The following is a 13,572-nucleotide window of genomic DNA, read 5'->3' on the forward strand; positions in this document are numbered from 1 at the left end:
GTTGCGTGTAATGGCCTCGCCTAACGCTAGGATGTGCGACCACGGAAACCACAGAACGCCAACGAAACTACGGTGGTTATGATTAATCTGTCAAAAAAGACATTAACGTGTTTCTGAGCGCCTTGAATTGTTCTACGGCAGGTCCTTTGGAGGTTGTGAGAATGTTTTACATTTGTTTTGGAAATAGCGGTGGTACCAGAGAAATTATTTTTTAAAAAGTAACGTAAGTGTAAAGATACTCCCAACATTTTCCTGGGCCTTAGTGCGAAGAAATATACTTTAAAAGTCAGTAAAAATAGTAATTGTAATAGTAATTAATATATATAGTCAGAAGTTTTCGTTCTTTAATATCTGAATCTAACCCTGATAACGATATTTACCCAGCGGCAGTAAGAATTGCGTAAAAAAGTTCCTTTGGAATTCAGAGGGAACATGTTGATGGTAAATGAAAATGACATGAAAGTATTACTAAATGAAAAATCAATTCGCAGTTAGAAGGTGAAATTCTCTAACCTTGGCACAGTTCTCCGATGACAATGACGAAGGCCGCTGGCCACTGGACAGAAATGTGTGGTTGTACTGTGGTTTAAAGTCCTTAGTATATAAATAAATATCCGTATAACAATATAATATCTGTAGATTTTTAAACCCTTTTTAAAAGGTGATATTATCGAGCGAACAACAGTAACTTTGTGGTACGAGGGGGGAGTTCAGTAGTCTTGTTTATACCCCCATACCTTCCCTAATGGAAAACTGTAATTGTTTTTAGTTTGGAAATAGTTTTCCATTGAGCTCTTCCAATCCTCCATCAGCCCCATTTCTTTTACTTGGGTGTGCATATGTAAAAGAGGCAAATGTGGAGGTACACAAGACTCTACGGTACCTGGATGAAACCAGTTTATCAATCTCAGGCTTCACTATCAACATCTACTTCATCACGATGCTTTAACATCGATCTTAAACCAACCTGGATTTCAAAACCCATGTGCACCTGAAGGTAATTGTTTAGGCCAACTTGGAAAAACAAAATCCATTAACTCAACTTAGTCACCAAAGCAGCAGTTCACAAATCAATTATGACCACAAACAATTCTTTGTAATTCTGAAAAGCAGCACGGCTCGCTCGCGCCCTTCCCACGTGCACAAACCTGGAAAAACTCCACCTCTTGCGCGCGCGGCCCCGGAAGAGGACTTTGGTCACCATGGTGATGGAAATGTTTGGCTCACGAGTTGGGGATTTATTTGTGCGTAAGAGGTAATATTTTCATCAAATCATTTATATAGCGTATAGTGAATGTTACAGCAGCGACTTTTATTTTTACAAAAATAAGTAAAACGGAGCAAAACGTTTGGAAATGTGTCGTTTCATGGTAAAGTGCGAATTGTAGCTTACGTTGTAATATGTTGGAAGTTTTTTAACTTTCTAAATCAAATTCACAATATGGCTGGAGCTGAGATAAACGTAAAGGGATATTTCTCTGTGAATGCATTTAAGTAATTCAGTAATCTTCTTAAGTCTACCGTTATTGTAACAATTTATGCCTGGTTAGCAAATAATAATTTGATATATTATACCTATTTTATTAAAGTAACAAGATAGTGTAAGTAATGCAGAATTCGTGTGAATGGCATCTGATTTTTTGTTAAACTCTCCGAGAGTAACTTAGCTATATTTTAAATTAACTTTTTCTTCCATACTTGACATTTATAAAGCATCTATACGAAAAAAATATTCTAGTTACACGAAAACGTATAAACGAGATGTTAGATGATATTTATTATACATGAGGTGGTGACTTCATGTGAATTTCGTTGCTGATGGTAAACTTAATGAACTGAAAAGCTTTTATAGTATTAAAACTCCCCCGTCCCCCAACAAAATAAATGATCTATTGTGACATCACGAAAACTCTCGTTCAGTAGCGTCTTATCTTTGAATTTTTACATATTGATTTTCATTGTGGTACACTGTACACGACGTAGCAGGAGTAGATTTTGCAATGGTGTCCTTGCATATAAAGATAAATTGCAAGAATCAATATAAAGGTAGATAAAGAGCCAAGCTGTGTAAGCTTCAGAACATGCATCAGAATCTACATGGGACATGAGGAAGTAACAAACCTATTTCCAACCTTGAATTCTTTGACTTCAGAACTGATTCACATTCTACTGAATTCCTTTTCATGAAAGCACTGTTGTGTACAATTAAAATGTACACAGAAGTAAACCTGGATGATGTTTTTTTTGTCCTTTTGTTGTCCGTGAACTAAAAAGGGTTGTATTGTAAAAAAAAATAAGTGCAAAGTTATATTTTCTTATACCATGTTTCCAATACTGATGAAATTGAAATCGATCAAAGAAAACAGAATTTTCTTTCCTCAGTGTTAAAACTGCGTTTTAAAAGACTGTGCAAATGTAATTTAAATTCAAAATAGTACATTTTATTCTTTATTGTTGGATTTTCAGCTGTTGAATGTTTATTATTATTATTATTATTATTATTATTATTATTATTATTACAGAATCTTGCAAAGAGCAATCTTTTTTCTTGAAATCGAAATCTGCTTAATTAATATTTTACTCATTTTAGCACAAATGCTTGAAACTATCTAAGGACCGGGAAGGCTGAAGAAGGTTCCAGCGATGGAGGTTGTCCCTCCTGCGTCTGAGTCCTTTAAGAAGAGCTTCAAGAAAAACACCCTGCCCCTGGGTCAGCTTGTAGTGGAAACCAGAAAGGGAGCTGATGTACCCAATCACCTTGAAACCAGTAGGAGATCTTTCTTTTTTAGATTAAATATAGAAAGAAATCGTCAGTGTGGGAAAGCAGTAGATGTTATGAGAGCAAATGACTTGCACCACCTCCGAGACAGACCTTGAATCAGTTTTGTAGAAGGTGCTAGTTTCACAGAGTCTTCTGAAGGTGCACAAAACATCTAAGCCCATCAGTTTATTACAGGGAAACTGAAGAGTTGCATGTGATCTAGTATTTCATGTCACTGTCTTAATTTAAAATTGTAATTATAGTGGTGTATATTGTTCGGTTACTGACTGTAAAAATGATAGTATCTTTGTTTTATTTAACTTTAATGCATCTGTCTTCACAGTGCTGTATAGTGAAAATACACAGGCAGTAATGTCACAATCCTCCCTCTGTTCATGTGTTGAATATTACACTCTATTTCAGAGATTTATGCCAAACTACAGAATAATAGCGGCATTCAGGCCGAACCTCCTGTCATTCATTTTAGTGGCTTTGAATTGGGAAAGAGTTACCAACAGACTGTGGTAAGTTAAACCAAACTGCTTCACAGTGATGACATGAAACATCAGCTCAATAACACAGAGAGATTTCCATCTGTATTTTTCCTCAGAAGAATGATTTCACTGCATATATGCTGTGTGGGATATGGGATGGTGATCAGCCTGATAAGTAATAAAGTCATGTTTTACAAAAGAAGGAGAAAATGAACACACACAAAGATTATAATAAGAAAATGATTAAAATGGCAGAATCAAACTGGCACTCTTACGATTTAAAAATGATGTATTAGCACTTTTGAATGTTTTCATCAGGATCTTCATCATCATTATTAGATTTTGGGGATTTAAATGCATTAATCGTAGCTAATATATACAAGCCCAAACAGGGATGGTAACAACAAAAACATTAAAGGAACTGATAAATAATAAACCTTCAATTAATCTGCATTTTGGGTTCACAGAGGTCCTGTATAATCTGTATAAATCACATGGTGGGAATGTTATTATTTTGGGGGATTTTCTAAAGCCACATTTAATGATTAGTGGATACAGAAATTATATATAAAGAGCTGCAACCACGTTTGTCACAGAGAATTTAGGAATTTTGGGGATATCAATATTTATCCATGGTACATATAAAGAATACATAATATTCTGTGACTTTGGATTGTTTTTAATACTTGCATGTCCTGGACAGTTTCTGAGTCTATAAATACAGGCTGCACTCAGTACCTACAGTTGTCAAAACAAACAAAAGATACTCCACTCACAAAGCGCAAGAGTTAATCTCTTTGTAAATAATATAGTGTGAGTTGTAATTTATAAATGATGGTGCAGAAGTAGATTTATTTTTAATGTCATTGCAGTGTGTCTGCTATCTGTAATCTGTAATGCCATACGATATGCACAACTGGACACAATTTTTGTGCATTCTAATTGAGCAACTTGACAACAACACAAGCTGAAAATCTTCATAGCATGACCTCTCTCTAACATTGAATTTAGGAAGGTGACAGAGTTTCCTTTAGATTATCTACTTGCTGCATTTTTACCAAGATTACAGTGAATTATGACTTGCTTCTCTTTTCTCACAGAAATTTGTCAACATTTCATCAGAAGTAATAAACATTCATATCCTGCCAGCCCAGACAAAGTACTTTCAGATCACGTATTCTAAAAAGGTACAGTTTTGTTTGACAAAACATTCTATATTTTCACCATTACATAAACTTTAATTTATATAAATCTTTATGTGTATGTTAAAATTGTTAAATTCAAAATACAATAGTATGTAAACATCCAAACATCTAATGGTATTTCCTATACTCTATATTTTTCATGTATTAGATAAGTATTTACATATACATACTGCAGTCCCTGCTGATGAGAAGCAGAACTTCTGTATAACATAATTCTGCCACCACCATGTCTGAAGCAGGGATGGTATTGATTGAGTGATGCACTATGTTGGGTTTGGCCAGATGTTACACTTTGTTACTTTGTTGCAATCTCTATGCAGGATTTGAGGTGTTTGATTTTAGATCCGTATAAATCCCTTTGTTGAGTGACTGGGATATTGTTGGTTCGTGGACATTTTCTCCCATTTAAGCCCCTGAACTCTGTAAGTCTTTTAAAGTTGCCTTTAGCCTCATGGTGGTATCTGTAAGGGCTGAAATATTTTACTCTCTTCTACTGATATGTGCCTTTATACAACTTTATCCCTAAAAACTTGAGTTTAAAAACTCAAAGTTTGAAAGTTCCTTGGTCTCTATGGTTGAATTTTTGTGTGACATTCACTGGCAGACAGATGGTCGTTACAGGGATACACGTGTATATTCTGAAATCATGTAAACCACTATGATTGCACACAGATAGAGACTTTTTTACCAATTAAGGTCATTTTGTTCACCTAAATTAACTTAGATTTGCCACAGCCAAAGGGCATGATTACTTTTAAATTTCATTTTCTTTCATATTAATGATCTACTTACTACTTACTATTCTGCCTTATGCTTCGAATGCGTGAGGTCAGTTGTAAACATACAGTAGCAATTTATTTGCTACTTCAAATAGTCACGAGTGCAAGCTTTAAAGCAACAAAATGTGAAAACTGCAAGGGTCTGAATACTTTTTCAGCACACAATATACTTTTCAAAAGTCTTTTCTTTAGAAAAGAGAAGATGATCATTTTTCTAGTATTAAAATAAATGAAAGAACAAGTTTTGAATTGTATTGGTAATGTATGGTGTCCACGTTGTGATTTTCCAGATCCCCTTTTCTGTGTTCTAATTTATACTCTAATGAAATGGAAGGTATCTGTTTTGTAGCACCGGCTGGTCCCTGGGCTCTCGTATACAGTAACCATCCATTTCTGCCCTGATGAGTGGCGCTACTTTTATGATTGTATTCGAGTTCACTGCAAGGTAGGAATTTGTTTACTGAGTTATTATGTGGTGATAAGGTCTGTGTATAGCACGTAGTGTGTATTGGAGATGCAGATGAAAGTCTTAGTTGGTGTATATGCACATTGCTGGGAAAAGCGACTTTTAAGGCAATCCATCACACTTCCAAGATACTTGTGTAAGGGTTTACTTTTTAAAAATAATAAGAAATTGGGTGAAAATAATTTTTCAAAAGTCGGTTACTGCAATGTACTATATAGTGAAGTGGATAGCTTTTATATAAAGTAATAAATTACACCCGAGAAGCAATTTCGAAAAGTAATTCTTTGCACAAGTAGTGTCTTACTGTCACACCACAGTGTCCTGCACAGGGCTGCAGGCTAGTTCTCCATAGCGATGGGGCGACGGAGTGGGGGGCGACGGAGTGAGGGGTGACGGAGGGGGGGGGTGACAGAGTGAGGGGTGACATAGTGAGGGGAAACGGTGTGGGCTGCAACAGGGGTGATGGAGAGGGGGGTGCCGGAGTGGGGGGTGCCGGAGTGGGGGGTGCCGGAGTGGGGGGTGCCGGAATGAGGGGTGACGGAGTGAGGGGCAACGGTGTGGGCGGCGACAGAGTGAGGGGTGATGGAGTGAGAGGTGACAGAGTGAGACAGGAGGACCCGGCAGGCAAGTTTCTCTGAATAGTCCTGGCTTTCACTTTCAGAGCGGCTGGATGTGGAGAGCAGAGCTGACCGCCAGACAGCTCTCAGTAATCTCAATGTCAGAGCACCTGTCTAGTGGTGAATCAAGCCTTTAACATGATCATTAATTGGTGGCTTGACTGGAGGGTTGGCTGCCTGATGGAGACGTGGTCCCCTGGAGCGTGATCGCTTGTGAAAAGGCTGCAGTTATCTGTGGTAACCGCAGTCTGTGGGCCGCCTGCAGCCTGGGCGTGACAGTCGCGTTTTCAAAGTCACTTTCTCCAACACTGTATATGAATGTACATATTCATCTGGGTAAATTCAGAATTAAATGTATTGTTGTTATGGGTACGTTTTATGTTTTCTGAGCAGATCTATTTAAAACTATTATTTATCTATTATTTTGGGCCTCAAACATTGCAAAGAGCTTTAAGTCAACAGAAGCATTGCAAGAAATTCATACAGCTTTTTAGTGCTCAAGATTGTCTTTAATATTGTGTATGTACTATAAATAAAACAAATTAGGTTTAAAATGAACAACAGCATTGGTTTTACAATCTGCAATGTACATTGTGCTGTTTACTTCTTTTTTTCTGTTTAAAACAGCATTTTGTTGTCTTTCTAATGTCACTTTGAATTATGATTGGCTTCATGAGTCCCTCCCAAATGCAGTGTGGTGATTGTTTCCAGGGAGATGACAACCTCCTTGTTCCTATCCATGCTTATCCAGTGATCAATGATTTGCACTTCCCTTCACACATCAGCCTCTCCAGCACTCCACTTGGCCAGAGGTACGAGTATGAAATCTGGAGCTGCAGTGTTTGCATCACGGTTCTGTGCTGTGCTCAGTTGATTCATGTCTTTGGGAGAGGTATTTCTATACAATATAATATTTTAAGCACTCATTTGCTTTAGGTAAGCTAGGAACATTCTGTAGAATTTAAAGGTTGAATTAAAAAAAGATGTAGACATTTCCACCTAAGTTTATAAAGAGATAATCAGAATAAACATTACATATTTCAGGACTAAACACACAGGCCTTATTATCTTAAAGCAGCAGGTCATAAAGATTAATTTTTAATAGTACTATTAAACTCATGGGTAGCACTGACGGATATTCAAGAGAGAGCATGATAGAGATATAAAACAGAGTCCATTCATGGAAATACCCTGGTAACTCAGGGTGCTTCCTTCTTTTGAGGAGATACCATGGTAGTTAACTATAATCTGTTTCCTTCATGTACTGTTTATTATACAGTGATGATACTAAAAGTCTTATCTATTATTTTATTGCCCAATTTCATGACTAAAGAGTCATAATCAGACTAGTCAAGAGCATGTTCCACCTGATAAAGTAGCCATTGTTCACACCGAATTCCCAGTACTGTTGTAAATGGTTGTTTTTGGCAAGATGTACTTTTTAAAAATTAAGTATGAATCTTAAAATGTGGCTGGAATAGCACGTGGCAATGTCTCTTATTTATAATACTGTTTATTAGCATAAATAGCAACATTGCTGTTGCTGTATATCAAGTTATAGAGTATGAACATTCACCTTGGAGTTGTGTTTATTCTTTGTTCTGTATTTAAAATAATTCAGAGGTAGAGTAGGAATGACCCTAAAAGGCTCTGTCTTGATCTAATTTATAGGGTAATATTATCAATACACATATCCACATTGTACGTACAGGGTTAAATTCAAGACGGAAAAACTAGATGTTACTCACCTTTATTATCTTAACTACATCATACTTACAGTACAGCACACATGCAATACACATAAAGAGGTAAAAAAGTAGAACAAAAGAAAAGCACTGAAAAATGTTCTAAATATATATATATACACAGCACAACACAATATAAAAGTGAAGGGGATTAAAATAAATTTTCATGAATGGCCAGTTGCCAGTTTTCTAAAGGACAGCATAAACAGCAGTACCCTTACAAAAGACTTACTGGGCACTTTCCATTTTATAGCCAGTGGAAATAGCATACTGTAGATATATTCCAGAAATGCAAATTAATAATAAACTTTTCATTTTATATACATGAGATAAACCTTGTCTTTTACTACATTAATTTATTTCAGTTGGAAAAAAGTTATTTCCATCTAAAAATAGGGTCTGTGTGTGTAGAATATCACAGGACACGTTGTCTGATGTTGAATGTAGATATTCCTCATGCTCTTTTGTGATCATTTCAACTAGAATCATTAGCAGTATGAAATTAAATATTTGTGGCATGTTATATTAAATTTGTCCTTATACTCGATCCTTTCTTGAGCACCAGTCTCTAATAATTAATATATAGCTTTTATGTTTTTGAAATGAGTAAAAAAAAAACAAAGGCAGCATAAAACTTTTTTTTTCTAGTATGGAGTTAAGTAGTGTTAAGTAGTGAAGGCATAAGAAATAAAATCCCCCAGCATTAATTTGAATAAATAATAAGACATTATTATAATAAGAATAATGCTTTTCCAGAGAAATAATTATAGTATTAGCATGAGATACATATTGAACAGTGATAAAGTTTTTGGTGAAGTTCATGTCACTAACAAATTTGCATGCTTACAAGGTTTACAGCCATAAATTCTAGGGAAAAGTCAGGAAGTGTGGTTTGTCAGAAACTGTAGTGCAGTGAATGTTATATTTTGTTATATATGATTTTTTTACATGTACAGTTATGTCTTTACTCCAATTTTGCAAAGTATTGTAAATCACATAATGGAAGTAATATAGTAAATTAATTTTTCATTTTGCGCTTTATGTTTGCAAAAATTAGTTACAGGCACAGCCTGCAGTATCCCAGTGTGCAAAGTTGGTAAAACTATCAGAACAAGTCACAGCTATAACTGCTGCTGAACGTGCTTTCAGCATGCATTGATTGTGAGGGGTGAATACGTACATATTATAGTTTTATTTTTCCTACTCATTTTTTAAAATGTGTACACATAATTCAACCAAATGGGACAATGTGGGACTTTTAAAAGGCATTCAAAATGTACAAATTAAAAAATGAACCAATGTCACTTATCCAACTCAAATAGTATATTGGAGACTGTTAGGAATTGACTCTAAAATATTTTGTATTGAGAGTGCATTCTAAGGTAATTCTGAAAGGAAAACAGCCATTTTACAAAGTGGAGATATGATAGGCACTGCATTTGGAAGTATAGGAACTTTAATGCTTTAAGTAAAGCGGGTGACCCTTTTCAGTCTTAACAAACATTTACACATTGTCATCTAGCAATGATAAGTAACAGGTTTGTTATTTGCATAGTCCTGGAGCCAGCCAGTTGCTTTGTAAAATGCAAAATCCCTTTGTCATTTTCCGTGTACTTTGAAGAATTGACATGGGTGTTTTAAGGGTAAAAACAAAATGCACTTAAAAGCCTTAATAGATGTACTGTACTACAGTTAGTGACTTGAGGATACAAAGCAATCAATGTCTAGCCATGTTTACATATTTAATTGAGTTCTACCGTGGCAGTTAAAGAGTCACCTAAAATCCAGTTTACTTCATTTATTTCTTTGTAAAGTATTAGTCCCAGTTTCCTCTTTTGTTTGCTTTCTATCTGGAATTAAAATGTGATATAATTTAAATATTTTATGAAGACTTTTAAAATAAAATAAACCATCATTCCCATCCTGTGCCAGTGTTGCATAAATCTTGAGTGCCAGCTACTGTGTACACATTCTATAACAAATATATAATTCTATGTATAATCGTAATTACCAGATTACAATAGCAAATGCTAGGCCTTCCAATTAATATTTTAAAGAATGGAAATAATTAGCTAATGCAGTGAAGAGTAGAAAATATCCTCATTACCTTGGGTGCTATTTCCAGAGTTACTTCTGTTTTTCAATTCTCAGCCTTTTGTGTTTATAAGGAAGAGGTTAAGGGCCTCTCAGTTTATCCATCTCATTCATTTTTATGTTTTGTTTTTGCTTCTTGCATTTTATAGCAAGATCTATGTCATCCCTCTGACCTGCTGCTGCCCAATTGACTTTGAGTTCCAGATTTATTGCATTGAACCTCACAGGGCATTTTCAGTCGAGCCACTTTCAGGTAAAATATGCAGATCATAAAGTCCAAAGAGAAAGTAAAAGGTTAACTTGTTTTTTTTTTTATAAAAACTGAAAACAGCAATAATAATATCAGATCTTACTCAGTGAAGAAACTACTTGTCTTAGAAATATTGATGTCCTTTCCTTTTTTAAATATACTGTATATATTACTTTTGTAATTAAATCTGTCATCTGAGAAGTAATCGTTTTATTGACAGCAAATTTGCTTATCGTTTTGTCAAATGTGGCATCATGTGTTTCTCCAAAGTAATCTGTTTCAGTTCTTTGCAATGTACAATCTGAATATGAATGATGCATAATGCGGGGGAGATTTGCTGTCTGCATTGCCCATCTGCCCAAGCAGGTGTGCAGCAGTTAGGCAGAACTGTCATTTGAATAAGCCATTGTCATTACACAGAGTCAGAGCAGAGTCACTGCTCTCACACAGCTGTGCTTCAGCCGCTGTTTGAAATATGATCATAAGAACATAAGAACAGGTACAAATGGGAAGAGGTCATTCGGCTTCTCTGGCTCATTTGGTTTTCCAGTAGCTAATTATTCCATCCAGGCTTTCATCCAGCCATTTCTTGAAAGAAGCCATGAATGGTAATGAGGGTCAGCTTCAGCAACATGACTGTTATATCTAAAATCTGTAAACTATAAGATCTTCAATCTGTTATCAAATTTTTGGAGAAAGTCAGTTTTTTTCTTAGCCTTCCTCACCTTTGGATTGAGAAATACAGTGTGACCAGTTCTTGGAGCTCATGGAAAACCCTAGATTATTTCTTACTGGATATTTTGTTGTGGTACACATAGAAAGAGGTAATAATTTAATTTACAGATACACTAATTCAAACAAAATCTTCTGTTTATTATATTTCCATTCTAATGGAAGCAGATCGTGGTGCTCCAGGTTTTCACATTTAAGTGAGCTGTTCAAACAAATCAAGTAAAGGATTTTTTTATCCTCTGATGTTGTCCAGATCCCCATGTACATCAGATCTCTTAAATCCCACACACTGGAAAATGGCTCACAACTAGCTTTAACTGTAGAGTAATTTTACACCCCTGGCCCTGAAACTATCATGTTGTAACTATTGAGTGTCAGGTCTTTCTGAAAAGAAAAAAAAAAGTTAAAACACATCATATTCACATACCTTTAATAGAATTTAGTGTGTGTAATGTGTAATGTAGTTTAGAGTTATGAGTTGTATTGTGCATCATTCTGTGACCATAAATGTTTGTCATTTGTTTACATATTTGTTTTTTAGGAGTCATTCCTGCCAATGGGCAAATGGATATCACTGTGACATTTACTCCATTTGAATACGGCACAGCACAGACAACATTACAACTAATAATCTCACAGTTCAATTCCAAGCCTTATGTCTGCACTTTCTCTGGAACATCATCTCCATATCTAGGTCTAAGGTATTTATTTAGTCAGATCTACCACCATCATAAATCCCAGTATCATTTCTGAGTTTGATTCACAGATATTTTGCTTGCACATATTTGTTCATGTGAGTGTAAACATGGCTAAATGCATCACACAGATTTGCTCGTATTATAGAGGTCTGTGTGTTGATAATCTACCACGCATGTCAATTTTCATGTTATTGTATAAACCTTTTGCCTTCATCCATTTGATGATAGTCTTAAAGTGGAATAATCTGTAATGTTGCAGTCCTAAAGTTAGATAAACATTTTGTTCTGTACTGTGACCATTATTCCTGATATTCAAATTAAGGGTCTCCCTGGCATTTATTGAACAATTTCAGCAAATGGAAATAGATGACAAAACTGAGATGCATACAATATAATATTGTACCTCTTCCCATTTAGGACTAAAGCCACTGATGAATGACGTGCAATAAAAAATGAAAGTTGCTGTATACCCACAACAATTTCAAAAATAACAATCTCTGTATGATTAGATAAGAGAGGCTGTCCATGATGGGCAGGATAACTGATTTTGTATGTTGCCTTTTACACTGCCTTTTTAAAAGATATATGGTTTGTAAAGTAAGATGTACGGTACTTTAGTTATAAAAGTATCATATCTTTCCTTTGACGATAGAACTGATTTGGCCTTGTGTCATCTTGTTTTCTTATCATAACATGATGCCTTTGATATATAAGCACAGCATTATGATTTACACATAATTTGCCCATTTCTTCACCATGGCCTAGAAGACCGACAATAGACGTATTGTTGAATCTCACTGTGAGGCCAGAGGAAGACACCGCATTAGTTTGGTTTGTTTGTCAGCAAAAGTTGACCATGACATTTACAGGTGTAGAAGCAATATGTGTGTTTATATTTGCTGAAAAGGGAAGGAGTAATAATGATCTCCATTATGACTGTCTTTTGTTTGCTTTTTCAAATGCAAATGTTTACAGTACCAAAATAAATTTAAACTGATGATGAAACCTAGTATTTTTCTTAGTAATTTTATGTTTTTGCTTGGCTTGAAAACATTATTTTTTAAAGGGAAGAGAAAATGTATTATGAGTGGATATTGTTGTGGTTTGTCTCCTTCAATTTGCATGTTAGACTCCTGGCTGTAAGTTTTTTGTTCCCATGTGAAAATCACCATAATCAATCAATTAGTGTAGCTCTGCTTTACTCCGATTTATAGCTTGAAGAGGTTAATGATTTACAAAAGTGAATGTGTTCTGATATCAACTCTTCTCTAATTAAGATGTCACATAAGATTTGCTTCAAATGGCTTTGAAGATGTGAACTAAATATTGAAAAATAACAGATAGATGGAAAGATACACACTAACACAATGAACACCAGTATTTAGACATGGAAAATTTAGCTTCTCATCCAAATGCAACCAATAATATATTGATTATTAATGTTTTGATGTTGATGTTTCAGGCAGCAGGATAAAGATGAAGACACAGGATTCTCTTTTTCAAATGAACTGTTGGACCCTCAGCGTATTTCAATGGTACAGTTATCCAGGGCCAAACGAAAATTAAATCCAAAATATTCTTCACATAAGCCCAAGGTAAAGAGATTAAAAAGAAATGTGCGGTCTTGTTATTGATTGATGTCAGCTTTGAGTGGTTGAACAAAATGAGTGATCTGATAGATGTGTCTTGAAATGGGCATAACATTTATGCAGAACGATTAAACATACTACA

General features: G+C 35.2%; 1 protein-coding gene across 4 annotated transcripts in view; it reads left to right on the forward strand.

The window, feature by feature from the left end:
• The first annotated feature begins 1,157 nt into the window (after positions 1-1,157).
• Positions 1,158-13,572, forward strand: part of cfap221 (cilia and flagella associated protein 221) — a 28,346-nt gene continuing 15,931 nt past the window's right edge. The window contains exons 1-9 of one of the 4 annotated variants that reach the window (XM_015358562.2): positions 1,158-1,255; positions 2,591-2,767; positions 3,185-3,285; positions 4,356-4,442; positions 5,589-5,684; positions 7,034-7,134; positions 10,311-10,414; positions 11,685-11,844; positions 13,304-13,436. In XM_015358562.2, coding sequence (XP_015214048.2) covers positions 2,644-2,767; positions 3,185-3,285; positions 4,356-4,442; positions 5,589-5,684; positions 7,034-7,134; positions 10,311-10,414; positions 11,685-11,844; positions 13,304-13,436 — 906 coding nt within the window. In that variant the 5' untranslated portion in view covers positions 1,158-1,255; positions 2,591-2,643. Of the gene's footprint in view, positions 1,256-1,281; positions 1,371-1,972; positions 2,047-2,590; positions 2,768-3,184; positions 3,286-4,355; positions 4,443-5,588; positions 5,685-7,033; positions 7,135-10,310; positions 10,415-11,684; positions 11,845-13,303; positions 13,437-13,572 lie in introns of those variants that run through there. The other 3 variants (XM_015358566.2, XM_015358564.2, XM_015358563.2) reach the window with 3 other exon arrangements.

This window comes from Lepisosteus oculatus, chromosome 12 (assembly GCF_040954835.1).
Source record: "Lepisosteus oculatus isolate fLepOcu1 chromosome 12, fLepOcu1.hap2, whole genome shotgun sequence".
In the NCBI taxonomy this organism is placed as follows: domain Eukaryota; kingdom Metazoa; phylum Chordata; class Actinopteri; order Semionotiformes; family Lepisosteidae; genus Lepisosteus; species Lepisosteus oculatus.